The sequence below is a fragment of the Macaca nemestrina genome, chromosome 14 (genome assembly GCF_043159975.1).
Source record: "Macaca nemestrina isolate mMacNem1 chromosome 14, mMacNem.hap1, whole genome shotgun sequence".
NCBI classification, from domain to species: Eukaryota; Metazoa; Chordata; class Mammalia; order Primates; family Cercopithecidae; genus Macaca; species Macaca nemestrina.
This window is the reverse complement of record NC_092138.1, coordinates 114365214-114385617: the sequence shown is the minus strand read 5'-3', so window position 1 is coordinate 114385617 and position 20404 is coordinate 114365214. Positions and strand designations below refer to the sequence as shown.

General features: G+C 51.3%; 1 protein-coding gene across 1 annotated transcript; it reads left to right on the top strand.

Annotated features, from left to right (window-relative positions):
* Positions 1–8400: 8400 nt before the first annotated feature.
* On the top strand, positions 8401–11633 carry LOC105464108 (odorant binding protein 2B). Its single transcript, XM_071077423.1, is given in 7 exon segments — positions 8401–8585; positions 8851–8921; positions 9207–9315; positions 10053–10104; positions 10107–10223; positions 10648–10675; positions 11176–11633. Coding segments are annotated over 7 exon segments (642 nt in total). The 3' UTR covers positions 11256–11633.
* Positions 11634–20404: the final 8771 nt, after the last annotated feature.

Genomic DNA, 20404 nt, shown 5'->3' with positions numbered 1-20404 from the left:
ACTGCGCGACCTGTCTCCAACACCCTCTCTGTATCAACCATGGCCTTTACTTTCTGAATTTGGACACGCTGATATCTGGGGCCTTGCTAACCCTGGAGGAAGTGCTTCTTCTGGAGTTGGCTAATTTCTAGAAATAGCAGATGACTTGTCTGTAAGTGTGCCTTCCATATGCAAACCAACCTGTTCAGATCCCACACCCTCCCCAGGGCAGGTACCAGACAGCTAGGGACAGCCAGCCCCTACACCCCAGGGCCCGGGACATTATTGAAACCAGCCCGCCCTGAGCCTGTTTACTCTGCTTCCTCCGTTCCTTCCCGTGGGAAACGTGGGAACCGCAGTGCAGGCTCCGCCCACACTCTCCTCCTGCTCCCAGTTCCTCCAGACAGGCCCTGGTGCTTCCGGGAGGCCCCGCCCCTCGTGTTTCTAGGGGTCTGAGTATAACAAGCCTCCCTCCCAGTCATTTCTATGGCTGTGTCTTCCCCCACCAGCCTGCAGCACAGAGTCCTTTCTTCATATTATATGGGGCCATCCTGGCGTCCCAGCCCCCGTGAATGAGGCCACAACGCCAGCTCAGCCAGTCCTGGAAGCCATCGTGAGAGCTGCTCTCCCGCTCAAGTCCATGTGTGAAATATGGCATTTTGGATACATCGTCACCAGCGAGCCAAGCTGGACACTAGTTAAAGCAGTGAGGACAGGTTTTATTCAGCAACTTCTGAGAGCCGGGGACAGAGTGGTTCCGTGTTACTTTGTGCAGGGGTGAAGGGGTGTTGTGAAGGGAGAGTGGGAGGGGGTGCGGGAGGGAGTGAGGGCTCCAGTGAAGAGTTACAGAGGGCTGGGCAGGGTCAGTGCAGTGGGGCCCGCTGTGTGGCAGTTACGGAAGGAGGACTCTGTGCCCCAACAGAGTCTGGGAGATGGAGGCCCATTTTTCCTGAAGGTCACATTTCTAAGGAATGGCTCTCAGGTCCTTAAGAATGACACTTTTTTTTTTTTTTTTTTTTTTTTTTTTTGGAGTCTTGCTCTGTCATGCAGGCTGGAGCGCAGTAGCACGATCTTGGCTTACTGCAACCTCTTCTGCTTCCCGGGTTCAAGCGATTCTCCTGCCTCAGCCTCCCGAGTAGCTGGGATTACAGGCATGTGCCTCCACGCCCGGCTAATTTTTGTACTTTTAGTAAAGACAGGGTTTCACCATATTGCCCCGGCTGATCTTAAACTCCTGACCTCAATTGATCCACCCACCTATGCCTCCCAAAGCGCTGGGGTTACGGATGTGAGCCACTGCACCCAGCCTGAGAAAGACACTTCTGCATTGCAGGAGAAACACTGACTTCTCAAAGGGGCGAAGGAAGGAGTCACAGGTGTAAGCCCTTTTTAGCAAAAGCTCTAAGAAGGGGCGGCTGGATGCTGGCTGGGACACACAGCAAATTAGCCTGCAGCCCCAGATATCAGCGTGTCCAAATTCAGAAAGTAAAGGCCATGGTTGACACAGAGAGGGTGTTGGAGACAGGTCGCACAGTCATTTGAAAGGCAAATTACTGCGAAGAATTCCCAACTGGTAACAGGAGAGGGGCTACCAACGGGTAAAGAAGACTCTAAAACCACAGAAATAACAGAAATGTTATTTCTACCAGTTCTACCCCAGGGCTGAGGCTGAGCACTGGGGTAGGAATAACCTGGAAGGCACTGAGGCCTCCCTGGAGAGGGTATGTCTGTGGTCCTGGGATGGCAGAGAAGTTTGCTGACTTTGGGTACCCAAGAACTCACCCAAAGCCACCCAAGGGTCTGCTGCTGACTTCACTGGGGCTGAGCTCCACCTGGCATTACTCTCAGGTAAGCATTTAGGGTGCTGGGGCCACCCCAGGGATGCATCTCCTGCTGCTGGATGCCATGAGAGCTTGGTGATCTCCTGTCTCCTGGTGCAGGGGCTTGGGCGGAGCCAATCCATGCCAAGAGCTCTGCCGTGCTCAGTACATATGCACTGGTACGCTCAGCTTGGGTCCACATTGGAGCACGGTTCTCTTCGTGTAAAGCCCCTAGAATATATCCCCACACAACTGTCTCGGGGGAAGATGTCTGAGAAAGCGAGGTCTCGTCTCCTTACACAAAGGAGGAGGTGATGATTCTGCCCAGGTGGGTTCAGGGGGATTGGGGAGGGGATCACGATTCTCACTTCCATCTGAGGTCACATGAATGTCCTAGTTCTGCGTGTCACGGCCCCACTCCTTAAGCAGTGACCCGACTTTCACATAAACACTTGGCGACTTTAGAACCCAGCTCACCGTGCAACCCACACTACTAAATGTGGAGTCGGATTTTCAGTCATTGCCGCTCTGTGGCTGCAAGAATGAAATATTCAAGGCCAGGATGGAACATCTGCAGTGTCTTGCCTGTTACTCAAGCTTAGACCTTGGCATTTCCTTTCTGAAAGCCCCAGAGCAGTCAGGGCAGCCCCCGCCCCATTCTCCTTGCAGTCGTCATTACCATGTTTGTGGCCAAGCCCAGTAGCCTGTTGGCTTCCCAAAGCCTTGGTTCTAGTCGGTGCCACATCCCAATGAGCAACCACAGCAAACAATGTAGGGAATTGTGGTGTCACTTCATGCCATGCCCATGAGAATCCCATTTTCCATCAACGAGATGCCCTCCCTGCATCTTTGCATACCCAAGCAACCTGCACACATGCCCATAGACATGAGAAAGCCCTGTGGTTGGCAAGGGTGGGAAGAATAATTCCAAAGTTCCATTGAGTGTAGGGGAGAAGTCAAATAATTCCAAACGCTTTCCCTCCTTGAGCTGCAGGAGAAAGCCATGAGGAAACGCATCCTCTGGTTGTGGGGCTGGGGCTGGGAATAGTCACACCCCCTTCAGCCGAAGGTGCATGGCATCTTAGAATGCTTTCATTTGTTGGTCAAAAAACCCACAACTGCAACCGAGCATGCAGGGTTTGCTGAGAAAGCCTCAGATGCTTCATTCCAGCTCTTCTTTTCAGTATGTTTCATGGGGCTAAAATGAAGGTTGGCAGGGCTGGCTCCTTCTGGAGGCTCTTGGAGGGGAATCTGTCCCTGCCTTTTCCAGCTTCCAGAGGCCTCCACATGCCTTGGCTCGTGGCCCCTCCTCCACCTTCAAAGTCAGCAGCACAGCCTCTTCTGCTTCTGTTGGTAAAGATTCTCTCTCCCCGCCCTCCTCTCTCTCCCTTCCTCGCTCTCCAGCCTCTCTCCTATAAAGGCCCCTGTGATAACAGTGGGTCCACCCAGATAATCCAGGGTAATTGCTCATCTCAGGTCTCTCACTGAATTATATCTGCAAAGTCCCTTTTACCATACACACATCCACAGGGCCAGGGATGAGGGTGTGGACATCATTAGGAGACCATTATTCAGTGTACCACATGGGGGAAATTGACGGTCAGTAGGATTGCAAGTAAATGAACAGGGTGTTTCTGGGAAGTGATGTGTCCTAAATGGAACACAGCTCAGCGGAGTGACAAAGAGAGGAGGGGCTGCATCTTCCCATTGCGTAGCCCAGAGAGGCTTCTCTGGGGAGGTGATTTTTAGAATTTTTATTTGGTATCTATTTTACATGCTATCATGCTCACTCTTTAAAAGTGCCCAATTCAATGGGTTTCAATAAATTCACAAGGCTGTGAAACCATCACCACTATCTAATTCCAGGAGATCTCCATCATCTTACAAAGGTCCCCATGCCCATCAGCTCTCACCCCCATTCTTCCCTCCCCACCCTGGAACCTCTCATCTACTTCCTGTCTCTGTGGACCTGCCTGTTCTGGACATTTCATAGAAATGGAATCATATATATGTGTTTGTTGTGACTGGTTTCTTTCCCTTAGCGTAATGTTTCAAAGTTTGCTCACGTGGTAGCATGTGTCGGTATTTTATTTCTTTTTATGACAGAATCATATTTCATTGTGTGGATAATACCACCTTTTTTATCCTTTCATCCATTGGTAGACATTTGCATTGTTTACACTTCTTGGGTTTTGTAATGTTGCTAGGGACATTTGTGCATAAATATTTTCGTGGGAACATATGTTTTCATTTGTCCTGGGTGTATACCTGGGAGTGGAATTGCTGGGTCATATGGTATTGAATAATTCTATGTGTAACTGTTGGATAAGCTGCCAAACTATGTTTTTCTGAGCAGCTGTGCCATTTTACATTCCCACCAGTGGTGCATGAGGGTTCTAATTGCTCCACATCCTTGCCAACCCTTGTTATTATCTGGTTTTGTGATTCTAGCCATCCTAATGAATATGAAGTAGTATTTAACTGTAATTTTGATTTGCATTTCCCTAATGACTAATAACATTGAGGATATTTTCATATGCTTATTGGTCATTTTTATATCTTCTCTGAAGAAAGTCTATTCAAGTAATTTCCCTTTTTAAAATTGGGCAATTTGTGTTTTTATGTTGAGTTATAAGTGTACTTTATATATTGTTGATATTAGACTCTTATCAGATATGTGATTTGCAAGTATTTTCTCACGCTCTGTATCTTGTCTTTTCATTCCCTTGATAGTGTCCATCGATGTACAAAAGTTTTTAATTTTGATGAAGTCCAACTTGTCTATTCCTTTGGTTGCATGCTATTTGGGTGTATTGAGAAGAATTCATTGTCAAAGCCAAAGTCACAGAGATTTACATATCTTCTCTTAGAGTTGTACAGTTTTAGCTCTTACGTTTAGGTCTTTGATCCATTTTTGGTGAAAGCTTGTGTGTGGCGTGAGGTCTCACCTCATTCTTTTGCATGTAGACATCCAGTTGTCCCAGAGCCATTTGTTGAAGACTGTTCTTGTCTTGGCATCTCAACTCGTTTTTGTACCTGTGTTTGTGGGGTGTTGATTTTCTTCACTTCCTTGGAATCCTTCTTTACCCAAACATCATTTTCTCTGGCCCTGTGGAGTTCCACCCTCTGCCTGCATAGACCAGTATTTAGCTACAGTCTTGAGGACCCCTCTGCACGTTTCGGGAGCTCTTCCTCTGCACAGTGCTCTCCTGTCTGCTTCCTTGTCTCCCACATTCTAGTCGTCTGCGATGCCCAGAGTCCAACCTGCATCCTGCCCACGCCGTCTGACTCCTTGCTCTGTTGGGTTCCTCTCTCTGTGGTGGCTTGAAATTCCCTACAGGCATAAAGCTGCCATGATCCAGCTGAGCTCGTTAGCTCCCACTCTCAGGGATCACAGCCTGCGCTGTCTGAGTTCGGTGTCTGAACACAAGCGTTTCGCACCTGGGGGCCAGTTTCCCTCTGTTTGTGGTGGGACAGTTAGGTCCATCCCCTGTTCTCCTGGATGCCCAGGTAGAAATCAACGCGCCCTCCTGGGTTATTGCCGCGTCTTTCTGACTGCTTTCTTTGCTTCTGTATTGGGCCCCCAAATATCCTGGGTTATTGCCGCGCCTTTTCTAACTGCTTTCTCTGCTTCTATATTCGACCCCCAAATCTGTGCTCAGTGCAGCAACTGGAGAGACCCCTTAAATACGGAAGTTGCAGCTTTGCCTTTGTCGGAGCTCCCCAGGGTCCTTCACTCAGAGTACAAGCTGAAGTCCTCGTCGTGGTCCTCATGCCCTTCACAGCAGTTCCGCCCTCTCCCCAGGTTCACATATGGCCAGTCTCCCTGGATCATTTGCTGTGGCCACTCTGCCATGTGTTCCTGGAAACCGCCAGTGCTCTCCCACCTCCAGGCTGGCACTGGATGCTCCTGCCACCTGGACTCCTCTTCCAGCTGACGAGCTCGTAACTTGCTTCCTTCAGGTCTTAAATTCGATGTTTGAATGCCACCTTGGCGAGGCTGTTCCTCATCATTTCATTTAAAGGACCAATAACCCCTTGTCCCAGCACTCCCTGTCCAACTTTCCACTTTGCTTTTTCCATAACACTGATTTCCATTTAAAATAATATATAATTCTATGAACCAGTGACCCATAGGATCCAGAGACAATAAATTGAACAGGGATTGCTTGCACAATGAACAATCAGCTATAGAGGTTTAAAGAGAACCACAAAAAATGGCTCAGGATTGCAGGAGGGCAGTTAAGGAAGACATAAATGGGGGCAGGGATCCTTTCCACAAGCCTGGGTTCAGATCTCATGGGAAAAGGTGTGGTTCTCCCAAGGGATGCTAGAGAAGTTTGCTGGGTTGCCCGGCCACAGCTGGCCTATGGTGAGAGCAGAGGCCAGCAGGCAGGGAAATGCAGTCTGCGTCTGGCAAGCAGGAAGCCTCTCTTCTCTCCCAAGGCAGGTGGGCTGGGGCTGGGAAGCCTACAAAAGTCACTGGGAACCCACATGTGCGGATGCCACTGAATCTCCATAGGAAGCCATCTGGGGGGTCCCCTGAATTCAATGTGGTGAGTGCCGCCAGATGTTCCTGACTTGTGCCACTGCCATCTGTATAGTAAGAGAAAGAAAAAGAGAGAAATGGAAGCATCCTAGAACCAGGCATCCTGGACCCAGCCTGGGAGGCACTTTCCCCTACGCCTCTACTAACAAAGCTTAGCATCGCGCCAGGTGCACAAGAGAAGCGCCTGCTGGCTCCAGCTCCATCACCTCGGAATCGGCCATGAAGGGTGCATTTGGTGCTGGAGGCAAGATATTGATAGCTGGCACCACAATTCACTTATTTATTTTGTTCATTTTATGTCCCCTGCACCTAGAATATGAGCCACACGAGTGCAAGACATTTGTTTTATTCACTGATGTATTCCTTGTGCCCAAAGAATGAGAGGTATCTAGAAAGTCTGCAAAAATCAAACATAAAAATGAACTTTTATCATTGTTATTTTGATGGATATTGGAGGCATTTCCAAGATTTGTAAGTAAAGATTGAACCCATCTACTGATTCATATGTGGGAGTGTATCTGTTGAAATGATGCTTCTGAGTGGAGTTGCTGAGTCTTTGGCTCTAAATTTTTCTTTTTTTTTTTTTAAAGCGTTTATGCTCATTGTGGTTTTTAAAATAAACATTTAATCTTGAGACACTGTAGATTCCCAGGCAGTTGTAAAAAGCCACACAGCGCTATCATGTGTATCTTCACCTGGCTTGCTCCAGCCCCAACCCCAGCAATGACAGACCTGTTATCCACTACTGCAATCTGCTCATTTCAAGAATGTCATCTATTGCAATCATAAAATTGTGGGATTGTTGGCTTTTTTTTCCCCATGCAGCGGCATCATTCTCTGGAGAGTCATCCCATTGTTGCATTTATCAGTAGTTTATCCCTTTTTACTTCTGAGTAGTGCTCCGTGGTATGTATGTACCACAGTCTGTTTAACCATTCACCTGTTGGAGGACGTCTGTGTTTATAGATTTGGGCTATGACACATGTACAGGTTTTTGCATTGACATCAGTTTTCATTTCTCTGGGACAAAGTCCCAGGGGTTCTATTGCTGGGTTCTATGCTTGTTGCAGGGTTAGCTTGTTTTTGTTTTGTTTTGTTTTAACCTGTCAAGCCATTTTTCAGAAGCTTTCCAGTTTCCATGCATCCTCACCAGCTTCAGTGTGAGCACTATGATCTTATCTCAGCCACCTTGATAGGTATGTACTGATATATCATGGCTTTTATTTGCGTTTCACTGATGACTAATGGCATTGAGCATCTTTTCATGTGTTTATTTGCCATCTACATCTCTCTAGTCAAGTGTCCCTTCACATCTTTTGTCTACATTCTATTTTTGAAACTGTTGAGTTTTGAAAAATTCTTTATAAAGTATAGAAACTAATTCCTTGTTGAACACGTAGTTTGTCAATATTTTCTTTCAGTCTTTAGCTCCTCTTTTTATTCTCTTAACAGGGTCTCTTACAGAGCAAAAGGTTTTTATTTTGATGAAGTCTATTTTATTAATTTTTCCTTTTATGGATCATATTTTTGGTGACAAATCTAAAACCTCCTGACCCAGCTCCATATCCCAAAAGTTTTCTTATTGTTTTCTAAAGCTTTTATAGTTTTAAGTTTTATGTTTAAGTCTATGATCCATTTTGAGTTAATTTTCATACAGGGTGTGAGACGTAGGTTGTGGTTCTTCTTTTTGTTTGGTGGTTTTGTCTGTGGATGTCCAGTTGCTCCAGCCCATTTGCTACAAAAGCTATCTTTCATTGAATTGCTTTTGCATCTTTGTAAAAACTTAATTGAGTATATGTGTGCAGGTCTGTTTGAGGATTCTTTATTGTCTGTCCCATTGATCTATGCATCTGTCTATCTGCTAGCTATAGAATGAGTCTTGAAAGGGTAGCCTGTAGCAGGGTATGGTGGTGTGCACCTGTAATCCCAGCTACTTGGGGGACAGAGACAGGAGACTCGCTTGAACCTGGGAGGTGGAGGTTGCAATGAGTCGAGATTGTGCTACTGCACTCCAGCCTGGGTGACAGAGCAAGACTGTGTCAGAAAAAGAAGATGGAGGAGGAGGAGGAGGAGGAGGAGGAGGAGGAGGAGGAGGAGGAGGAGGAGGAGGGGAGGATGTATGTGAAGGCCATGGTGGTCGATAAGGACTTTCCGGAGGACAGGAAGCCCAGGAAGGTGTCCCCAGTGAAGGTGACAGCCCTGGGCGGTGGGGACTTGGAAGCCACGTTCACCTTCATGTGAGTGTTGCCCACTGCGGGGCCCCTCAGGCCACTATCTCCCCTCCCCAGACCCACCTGGTGCCCATTGCCCCATCCTGGTTTTGGGTATTGGTAAGAATCACCCCCTGCCTTGGAGGGAAACATCCCGGGCATGCTAAAGCTCGGTGGGGAGCGGGGGAGCAGTGGAATTTTCAGGCGCCAGGTCAAGGCCATGCACCAGGTGAGCTGAGGATGGCCCAGGTGTGTCCTGGGAGCCGCTGCCCACGTGTCTCCTGTTTTCCAGGAGGGAGGATCGGTGCGTCCAGAAGAAAATCCTGATGTGGAAAACGGAGGAGCCCGGCAAATTCAGTGCCTGTGAGCTCCTCCCCCACCCCACCCCCACCCTCCCCCACCATCAACCCCAGCTGCACCAGCCCCACCACAGGCAGAGAGTGCCCGGGCTGCCCTTTTGCCAGGGTCCCAGCCTTGCCCACCTCCAAGGAGGGGCTGGCCCGTCCTTCCCCGGAGGCTAGTGGCCCTGACGTCAGACACCAGGTGTGTCCAGGGCACCTGGGTGACCACTGAGACATTCCTGAGTGTTTCTTCGTGTGGTCCTGAGTGCTCTCTCTGTGAATGACCCATCTTCTCTGTCATCTACAGATGGAGGCAGGAAGCTCATATATGTGCAGGAGCTGCCCGGGAGGGACCACTTCGTCTTTTACTGCAAAGAGCAGCACCGTGGGGGCCTGTTCCACATGGGAAAGCTCATGGGTGAGGGGCCCGCTGGGGCCTGCGTGTCCTGCCCCACGGTCTCTGCCTCCAGAAGCCAGTGGAACCAGCATCACCACGCCCTGGCACGGGGGGAAGAGGAAGCCCCCTGTGCCGGCCTTCATGTGCCGCGCACCGCTGGGCAGGCGGTCCAAGTACCTGAAGTGGGAATGGGGTGGGCCAGGCAGGGACAGACACGGCCTCGGTGACATGAACCTGCCAAGGACTGCTTCTGGGGTCTCCAGTGTAGGAGGGTCACCTGAATGGGGAGGTAGCATCCTAACAGGGCTCTTCATGGCGCAGGGAGCCTCCAGGGTGGGAAGGTGGCCAGTGCCTCTGGGACACAAGGTCCCTCCAGGTGAGGGCTGTGACCCTGCAGCGTGGCTTTGGGAGCTGCCGAGGTCCCCTGGGGTTGCTGAGTGGCTTGGAGAGTCCCCGCCACTGTCCCCCTTCCTGGGGATCTCTCACCTGGGTGGTGGCCATCTGCTCTGTCCCCAGCCCCACCCCAGAGCTCTGGTTCACTCTTGGGCCTCTCCCCCTGTCCTGGTGCTGGGCAGTGGCCGTCTTCTCTGTCCCCCAGTCCCACTCCGGAACTCCCGTCCAGTCTCGGGCCTCCCCTCCCCCTTGTCCGGTGCTGGGTGGTGGCCGTCTCCTCTGTTCCCAGCCCCACCCCTGAACTCTGGTCCACTCTCGGGCTTCTCCCCCTGTCCTGGTGCTGGGCCGTGGCTGTCTTCTTTCGGCATCTGCTCCCTGCAGGGCCATGTCGCTGTCCCCACCTCGGCTCACCTGTAGCCATCTCACCTGCAGGTAGGAGTCCTGACATCAACATGGAGGCCCTGGAAGAATTTAAGAAATTCGTGCAGCACAAGGGACTCTCGGAGGAGGACATTTTCATACCCCTACAGACGGGTGAGAGGACAGCTGTGCCCAGTCCCCCGTGTTTCCCCCTGTGTCTCTCTGTGACCTCCAGTGTCCCATGACCCCTGTGTCCTCCCATGTACCCCGCATTCCCCGTGTGCCCTGAGTCTCCTCACAGGGACTCCCGGGCCCCGCTTAGGGTTCTTGTCATTGAAGAGTCTGAACTCTGGGCTGTGATGGGGTCCGGGCCCTGCTTAGGGTCCTCATCCTTGGAGGGTCTGAGCTCTGGGCTGTGATGGGGTCCGGGCCCTGCTTAGGGTCCTCATCCTTGGAGGTTCTGAGCTCTGGGCTGTGATGGGGTCCGGGCCCTGCTTAAGGTCCTCGTCGTTGGAGGTTCTGAGCGCTGGGCTGTGATGGGGTCTGGGCCCTGGTCCAGGGCGTCTTCTCATCCTTGGGTTTTTCTTGGTCTCTGCAGGAAGCTGCACTCCCTAACACTAGCGTGAGTGAGCCTTTGGGAGGACACTGGACAAGCCCAGAGTCCTGGGTTCCCAGGGTTCAAAGGTCCATCTGTTCTGGCTCCTGCCATCCCACACAAACAGGGAGACCCCCCGGGGTCAGGCACGAGGTTGGCACCTCTCAGAGTCTGCCCACCCACAATTCCTGGGACATTTGGGAAGTCCTTTGTTTCACCTATTCCCGCGCCTGCCAGCCCGAGTGAGCGTCCTCCTCGGCCCTTCCACAGCGAGGCCTCCCTTGGGCTCCCTCAGGTGTCAGCTCGGCCCATCGCCCCCTGCATCTGTCCCCACTCGGTCGTCTTCCCCCAGTCCACTCACTGAGGATGCTCAGAGGCCTGCCCGGTCATTGGAGGAGCTGAGGTCACTCTGGAGCCCCAAGGCTGCCCAGCAGTGGCTGATGTGGGGGCTGCAGATCCTGGGGAGGGAGCTCTGGGCCTGGCCTCTGCCCTACCCTATGGCCTCCCTAACCTCTGCTCTTCCTAGCACAGCAGCCCCTAGTCTGCACCCAGAGTCCACCCTGCTGCCAGACACGGAGCCCGGACTGCCTGGACCTACCCTCCAGCCATGACCCTTCCCTGCTCCCACCCGCCTGACTCCAAATAAAGAGCTTCTCCCCCAGCTCTGGGCAGGCCTCTCTGTGGGGATGGAGGGACTTGCACCGGCTCCCTGGGAGGCCTGCTGGGAGGGGGAGCCACAAGGGAAGCTGGGGAGACGTTGGACCTAGCAAGCGTCAAACCACGAGAGGCATGACGTCAAACAGGCCTGCGGGGCCACGTGATGTCCTGGAGGGGCCTCCTGTAGAGCCACCCTCAGGTCTCAGGTTTAGCTTAGGACAGGCAGGGCCCTGGGCAGGAGCGTTTGGAAAGCCACTGGGGAGGACAGGAGTGGGGACACAGTGTCAGAGCTGCAGCAGTGGGGCCACTGCAGGGCTCCTGTCCCAGGGGTCTCAGAGGGATCCTCCGAGTGGCCCCACTTTAGCAGCCTGGGTTCAGTGGCAGCGCTGGAGAGAGGGGCACTGGTGCCTCCATCATCACCCCCAGAGCAAGGCAGAGCAAGCCCCGGTCTCCGAGATCCTCGGCCCCACCCTGGCCTTCCCATGGTTTGTTCAGGGGCCATGGTCTGTACAGACACTGGGGCTGCTGGGACATGAGGAGGCCGACCGCAGCGAGGGAGGAGAGACCACTGCACCGCAGTGATAAACACGCCCCAGGAGCCACAAACCCAAGCTGGACAGGCCTCTCGGGGGTTGAGCCTACAAAGTGACCGCCTCTCCCCAGGGCCGCACCAAGTAACCACTGCCTGCCTCCCGCCCAGACCAGCATCCTCACCTCCTCCTCTCCCACCTGGACGTGATTCTTGGCTTAGACTACAGGGTGGTCCTGAAGTGAGCCAGGCCAGCAGGGCCCAGGCGAGCCGAGATGGAGCCAGCTTGGGTGTCCACAGGCCACATGTGGAGGACAGGGCAGACCTCACCCCACAAAGATGGGTGAGCAGTAAGCCATCTCCCCCACCCAGTGCTACCATGCAGATTCCAGAAAGGTTAGGATGTGTGTACAAATTCAAGATTGGTTGGTTATTTGCTATAAACTTAAAAAGTTAAAAAAAAAATACATATATATGAAATTGGCTGGGTGCAGTGGCTCACATCTGTAAACATTTTGGGAGGCCGAGGAGAAAGGACACTTGAGGCCAATGTTCAAGACCAGCCTGGGAAACATAGCGTTACCTCATCTCTATTTGTAAAAAGAGGAAAAAATAAATAAATAGTAAAAATATTTACCTGGTGGAAAAGGATTTTTGATACATCTAAGCAGTGGGGAGAGTCTCCTTGGGAAAGACAGAGATTGGACTGCAGAGTGCTGAGCGTGGGTGCAGGGATGATGCTGGCAGGAGGTAGGCACATGAGAAGCTGGGAAGTACGTTCCTGCCCACTTGGAGGGCCTAGCATGGGTAACTGTGGGTTTCCCTGCATCCCTGCCTGAGCTGTTGGTCCATTCATCTGCCTTATCCATCCAATGTCCTGGCCACCTTGTGATGGGTGGACCATGGACCTGTAGCCCTGGGAATGTAGCCCTCGAGGTGGGGGGCTCTGTCCTGGCAGACGTGGGCCCCATCATTCGTTTCTGCTCCCAAGAGCCCCGGCCCCATGCGACTTCCCCTTCCAAGCTCAGCACCCCCCAATTCCACCCACAAACTCTCCGGTCACTGAGTCACATGAAGCCTCTTCCCATGGCTCATAACCATGGGGCCTTCACAGACACCCAACATCTCAAATATTTGAGGACAGTGTCCCGAATAAGTCAGGAAAACTTTCACTCCCAACCCAAGCATGGCAGAGGCGCCCAGCAGAATCTCTCCAGGAGCAAAATGAGCCTTTCAGTGTTTGAAAATCAAGAAATCGGCCAGGCGCGGTGGCTCAAGCCTGTAATCCCAGCACTTTGGGAGGCTGAGGCGGGCGGATCACGAGGTCAGGAGATCGAGACCATCCTGGCTAACACGGTGAAACCCCGTCTCTACTAAAAATACAAAAAGAAATTAGCCGGGCGTGGTGGCGGGCGCCTGTAGTCCCAGCTACTCTGGAGGCTGAGGCAGGAGAATGGCGTGAACCCGGGAGGCGGAGCTTGCAGTGAGCCGAGATCGCGCCACTGCACTCCAGTCTGGGCGACAGAGCGAGACTCCGTCTCAAAAAAAAAAAAAAAAAAAAAGAAAATCAAGAAATCACAGATGCGAAGGAGGGCAGTGGAGCTTTTGCGTTCTTTCAAAATGAATTTTTAAATATATGTACAAAGGGACACATGTATCCCGGAGACGGGGCACCAGACGGGTTCTCTCTGACATGACTTGTTCACTAGGGGCCGAGTGTCCAGGCTGAGAGCGAGGGCCCCAGGCAGACTGAGAAGTGTGACATGGGGCTCGTGGGTCACCAGCCTTCCGGAAAGTGCTCAACCTCTGTTTCTTTGTTCGTAAAACAAGGACCACAGGAGCACTCACCAGCAAGGTTGCTGCGAGGACTGGGCACACATCTACACACAATCTCACACATGCACACACATATGCACACACACACACACCCCTACACACACCTATACATGCTCTCACACATGCACACACACACTGCCACATTTTCTCCCTCTCACACACACAGTCTCACACCCACACACACACCTACCTACTCACAATGCACCCCCTGGTATACAGGCCTGGTACAGCCTAAGTCTACATGTCTGTCAATGGTGTCCTTCTTGCTAGAGGGTGTAATCCGCATGCCTGCTGTGGTCTAACTCCATGTCTGGACTCAATATTCGGAAAACAAAGATGCTGGAGTCAGCTGTGATGGCGGGTACCTGTAGTCCCAGCTCCTCAGGATGCTGAGATGGGAGGATCGCTTGAGCCTAGGAGTTTGAGACCAGCCTGGGAAACAGCAAAACTCTGTCTCAAGAAAATAAAAAAAAAATGTTTTTAAAGACATAAGCAAGCAGTCATTATCCATGGAAGGATTTCAAATCACACCACTCCATATAGCAAAAAATAATTAATTTTGTTTTTCTAGTGTGAGTCCCCCAGAAGCAGATGAGACAGACGGAAGCTCAAGTGGTTTACGTAGGAGGTGGTCCTGGGAGACTCTGGTAGGGTGGGGGAGGTGACGTCGGCAGGGAAGGCCGCTGGTGAGGGGTCCAGCATCAAGATGACCACTTGCGACCCACTGGGGCTCAGTCCCTGGTGTTGCCATGGTTTATACCAGCTCCAGCCTGTCATGGCATGGGGATGTTTCCATAGGGCACTAATTCCTGGCACTTCCTGCTGCTGCAGGGCAGGGCAGCTTTGGTGGAAAGACGAACCTTCGAGAGAGAGGAGCTGAGAACACTGAATACAACACTCAGTTTCACTAAGTCTTCTGTGTGTTATTCTAGTTCATGCATAACAGTTGGCTTTTTAAGTGCGGTGGAAATGTGGCCGGCGTGGCCTGCTATGGTGAGACCCAAGGGGCTATGACGGACCCCATGGCACCCGCTGCAGTCCAGCCCTGGCAGCTTCAGAACACTCATGCCCCACACTGAGCTCACACTTAGCTGCCACCGAGTCTTCAAGGTAACATATGCCTGTGATAATTTCTAAAAAAAACAAAAAAGACGGAAGTCTTAGAACAGAAACATTCTTGGGCTGGGCGAAGCTCCAGCTTCGGTAGTCAGTGTCAGTCATGGCTGATGTCCATCCTTTCCTCCTCGCCGCTGGCCAGGGGCTCAGCTGGACGAGGTCACTTCTCCAGTGGGATAGCACCGACCTTCAGGGTTCTGAGCCCCCGGCTGTGCACCTTGGAGATCTGTGTTCCTGCTGTGCCAATTCACAGGCCTGGAAGCATAGAGGGTGCCCAGAGAACCCCGGAGTTCTGTGCATCCACCCCCTGCCTCTCCCATGGGACGGTGCACCTGCTGCTTGGTGACAGCCAGACTCACTCATCCAGCAGTAGGTTAGCAAGGCTATCACACTGTACAGACAAAAGAGAGATGGGCAGAAGTTTAAAGTTCTAATTTGCCTACAAAAGTAAAGGTGGCATCTGGCTCGCTCCTGGGCCCTAGGGAACACTGAGCACCTGCCCAGAGGATGCCAGTGATGGTGGGGCTGGAGCTGCCCGTCTCGCCTGGCATTGCCAAAGGTTCAGTGGGCAGAAACCCTCAGCCGTCTGAAGAAGCGGTGCATTTCAGATCAGGCCCCAGCAGGAAAGTCCCATGAGGCCCTGGTGAGAACCGGCCAGAGGACATGGGGTCCCAGTCACCTGTTGGACACCATGGTGTGGGCAGGTCCAGGAAGCTTTTCTTCTCCTTTTTTTTTTTTTTTTTTCTTTTATGAGACACTGTCCTTCTCTGTTGCCTAGGCTGGAGTGCAGTAGCGCAATCACAGCTCACTGTAGCCTTGATATCTCAGGCTCAGGCAATCCCACCTCAGCCTCCTGAGTAGCTGCCACTACAGACGTGCATCACCATGCCCAGGTAATTTTTTGTTTGTTTGTTTGTTTTGTTTAGAGACAGAAACTCCCTATGTTGCCCAGGCTGGTCTCAAACGCCTAGGCTCAGATGATCCTCCTGCCTTGCTTGGCCTCCCAAGGTGCTGGAATTCCAGGCATGAGCCACCGACTGTGCCTGGCCTCTTCTCTTCTTGTTGGTATTTGTCTATTACACACAGTGAACAGCAGGAGAAATATACCCAAAGGCTGGTGGCAGTGCCCTCCCCTAACTCACCCCTAACCCCACCAACAGACTCCAAACAGAACCAGAGCCCAGAGGTTTATTCTCTCAGTGCAGGGGGATTCTGTTGCCACTCGCTGCCATCTCTGCAGGATCACTCCTATGCATCTTCCCTTGGACCTGACTGTGCTCAGTGCCAAGCCCCCGCCCATCCGCTTCCTGGTGAGCGCCTCTCACTGGCTCCTCTCCTTGGATGGGCGCTTGTCTCCCCCAGGTCACTTTACTTTGTTCTGTTCCTGGCCCAGTGCCGCACTCTTGGATATCAGCCTTTTTTTCCGAACAATTCATGGATGCTTGTTCTTCCTTTCTGGCAGCATTTAGAAGTTCGTTTTATTTAAAAACAAAACAAAACAAAAAACAACAATTAAAAAAAAAAGCTTTATATTCTTGATCTTTCGAGATCTTTCCAGGATCATTTATTTTCATCTTTTAAGTCCAAGAGCTTTCCAGGATGGGCAGGCCTGTGTCTCTCCTCACCTGCCTTGCCTGAATGTGTGAGCGCTTGCGCGTTCCTTCTGCTCTGGGAAATGTTATGCCATTCTTGGTCTCCTGTCCTCCACCCGTGCGCGTCGCTGCTCCTGGAACGCCCTGGGTTTGCAGGGAAGGCTCCCGCGCGCCCTGCCCCCTCCCGCCCGCGGGCTCTCACTCAGCTCTGGCTGCGAGCTTCCTCTTCGCAGTGGCCTTCACCTTCTGTCTAGCTGCGGTCTTTCCTGCATGGTCTCACTCATTTCCCCGTTTGTAAAGCACGTGTTTCCGAGCCCAGTCTGCTTTTGTGCCGTGGCCGCCTGTCCTCAAGGGGCGCGTTTGGTGCCCGCGGTGGCCTCCGTTGCCGTAGCGGCGCTCTGGTTTCCGCTCTGTGGGCCGCTCGCCAGCTGTGTTCCTTTGCCCGTCCCCAGGCTCAGGTCCAGGTACTGCTCCTCCCTGCAGGAGTGACCCGATTGTCGTGGGTCCCGCAGTCACTGGCTCTGTGGACGTTTTGCTCATCTCCTGCTGAGAAGCCTGGAGGAAGCCTGTCTGTCCCCAGCCTCCTTGGGGCAAAGGCCGGCGTGCCCGGGTCTCAGGCTTCAGGGCATTGCCTGCTTGCTGTTCTCTAGGGGCAGATCAGGGGCCGGCCAGCGGGGCCTTGTGGAATGTCACGGGGATGGCACTGCCTTTCCGTGGGGCCTGTGGGTCACACTCCCTCCAAGAAGGGGAACGGACCCACCCCTGGCGGAGTCCTGGGCCTCCGTCCCTGGCTGCCGGGGAAGCCTGCCTGGGAACGCAGCTGCAGCTGGGAGAGGAAGGCACCGCAGATTCCCACACCGCCGCTCTTCCAGAACTCGCTCCGCCGCCGATTTGGAGCAGCTCACATTTTGTTTTGTTTCTGCTTCCATCCGCAGTATTTATTTCTGCCTCCTGCGTTTCTGTTCTTCTCCAGTCTCCCCAGAGTCGGCTTCTTTATTTCCACCTCTGTAAGGAACCAGCTTCCGCCTCCGAGGAGCGTCCCTGCCTCGCCCTGTGCCGACTCCCAGCTCGCACTCCTGTCCCTGCCTCTCCCTGTGCCGACTCCCAGCTGGCACTCCTGTCTCACGTTCCCTCCTCATTTCGGTTTTGCTCTGTTGTTTGTTTGTTTGTTTATTGAGACGGAGTCTCACTCTGTCCCCCAGGCTGGAGTGCGGTGGCGCCATCTCAGCTCATTGCAACCTCGCCTCCCAGGCTCAAGTGATTCTCCTCCCTCAGCCTCCCGAGTAGCTGGGACTACAGGAGAGGGTCACCACACTTGGCTAATTTTTGTTTTTTAGGTTTTTTTTGAGACGGAGTCTCACACTGTCGCCCGGGCTGGAATGCAGCGGGGCCCTCTCGCTCACTGCAACCTCCACTTCCCGGGTTCAAGTGATTCTCCTGCCTCAGCCTCCTGAGTAGCCGGGATTACAGGTGCCCGCCACCACGCCAGTCTAATTTATTTATTTATTTATTTTGTATTTTAAGTAGAGATGGGGTTTCCCCATGTTGACCAGGCTGGTCTGGAACTCCTGACCTTGTGATCTGCCTGCCTCAGCCTCCCAAAGTGCTGGGATTACAGGCGTGAGCCACCGCACCCAGCCTAATTTTTGTATTTGTAGGAGAGATGGGGTTTCACCATGTTGACCAGACTGGTATTGAACTCCTGAACTCAAGTGATCCACCCGCCTCAGCCCCAAAGTGCTGGGATTTCAGGAACGAGCCACTGTGCCTGGCCTGCTCTGTTATTATTTTTAGTACTGATTTGAACACTTGGTTCATTTATTTCCATGTTTTATGTTTCTTTCTTTCCTTTTTTTGTCTTTTTTTTTTTTTTTTTTTTTTTTTTTTGGAGACAGGGTCTTGCTCTGTCACCCAGGCTGGAGTGCAGTGGCGTGATCTCGGCTCACTGCAACCTCCACCTCCTGGGTTCAAGCGATTCTCCTGCCTCAGCCTCTCGAGTAGCTGGGATTACAGGTGCCCACCACCATGCCTGGCTAATTTTTGTATTTTTTTTTTTTTTAGTAGAGGCAGGATTTCACCATGTTAGCCAGGCTGGTCTTGAACTCCTGACCTGAAGTGATCCACCTGCCTTGGCCTCCCAAAGTGCTGAGATTACAGGCATGAGCCACCGTGCCTGGCCATATTTCCATGTTTTATTTTTCTAATGCTTATGTCTGTAATTTTCTCTAAGTGCAACAAAGGACACCTTTAGCTGCATCCAACAAATGTTGATATAGATTGCTGTCATTGTTATTCATTTCTCAGTAGCTCATAAGTTCCTTTGTAATCCTGAGTATACACTGTCAACTATGGGAATCTATTGATACTTCCTTTCTAATATATGGCTGAAAAGTTTTTGCAAACATTTCTCATGTACTTAAATTAATTTGTGGGTTTTGGTAGTTGCATATTTCCACAAACACCTATTAGATGAACCTAGCTGATCACATTATTTACATCTTAAACGCTCAAATATTTTTCTCTACTTCATCCGTTTGTTTCTGAATATCTCTGTTAAATAATCTCGCTTCAGTTGTTGATTTCTCATGTTCTCCTTAAATTCAATTAGTTTTTGCTTCATATATTTAGAATTTATAATTGTTTTGGTGTGGTCAGCTCAATGGTGGTGACTTTCTTTTCCCTAGGGATGATCATTCCTGTTATTAGCACCAAGCATCTTTGTGTGTTCACATTTGATGTTTCTCCTCATATTTCACAGCAACTTCTTTTGGAAAATATATTTTCCTTTTCATTCTTTGGTTTTTAACATGAGTCTCTTTCTGATTTTTTTATTATTTTATTTTGAAATTCGCATAGAGAAAAAAAGTGTTTTTTTTTTTTTTTTGGATGGACAGTTCTGTGGCTTTTAGCACATATACAGATTTTTTGTTTTTCTTTTTTGAAACAAAGTCTCGCCCTGTCGCCCAGGCGGGGGTGCAGTGGTGCGATCTCTGTTCACGGCAGCCTCCGCTTCAAGGGTTCAAGCGATTCTCCTGCCTCAGCCTCCCAAGTAGCTGGGATTGCAGGTGCCCGCCACCATGCCTGGCTAATTTTTGTATTTTTAGTAAAGACAGGATTTCACCATATTAGCCAGGCTGGTCTCGAACGCCTGACCTCAGGTGATTCATCCTCTTCAGCCTCCCAAGTGCTGGGATTACAGGCGTGAACCACTGCACACGGCCACATGTATAGATTTGTGTAACCACCACTGTCATCAGCACACAAAGCAGATCTGCCACCCCCAGTACCCCCTCCTGCTTACCCTCCACAGTCAAATCCTCCCCCAGCCCCTCACCTCTGGAGACCTCAACCTTTCTTCCATCTCTATAGTCGTGTCTTCTCTAGAATATCACATAAATGGAATTGCATAGTATGCAGCCTTTTTAGACTGGCTTCACTCATTCAGCATATTGCCTTTGATATTAGTCCACGCTTTTGAGCATATCAACAGCTTGCTCCTTTTAATTGCTGAGAAGTATTTCTGCATGGATGGACCACGGTTTGCCCAATTGATGGTGAAGGCGTTTGAGTTGTTTTCAGTTTCTAGCAATTATGAATGGAGCTGCTACACACATTTGTGTACAACTTTTGTTTTTGTTTTTTTGTTTTTGTTTTGTTTTTGCTTTTGAGATGGAGTCTCGTTCTGTCACCCAGGTTGGAGTGCAGTGGTATGATCTCGGCTCACTGCAACCTCTGCCTCCTGGGTTCAAGTGATTCTCCCACCTCAGCCTCCCGAGTAGCTGGGATTACAGGTGCACACCACCAGGCCTGGCTACTTTTTGTATTTTTATTAGAGATGGGGGTTTCACCATGTTGGCCAGGCTGGTCTCGAACTCCTGACCTCGTGATCCACTCGCCTCAGCCTCCCGAAGTGCTGGGATTACAGGTGTGAGCCACCGTGCCCGGCCTTATACAAGTTTTAACTATAAACATGTGCATCCTGTATTTTCATTTCATTTGAGTAAATTAGAACAAGACAAATTACTGGGTC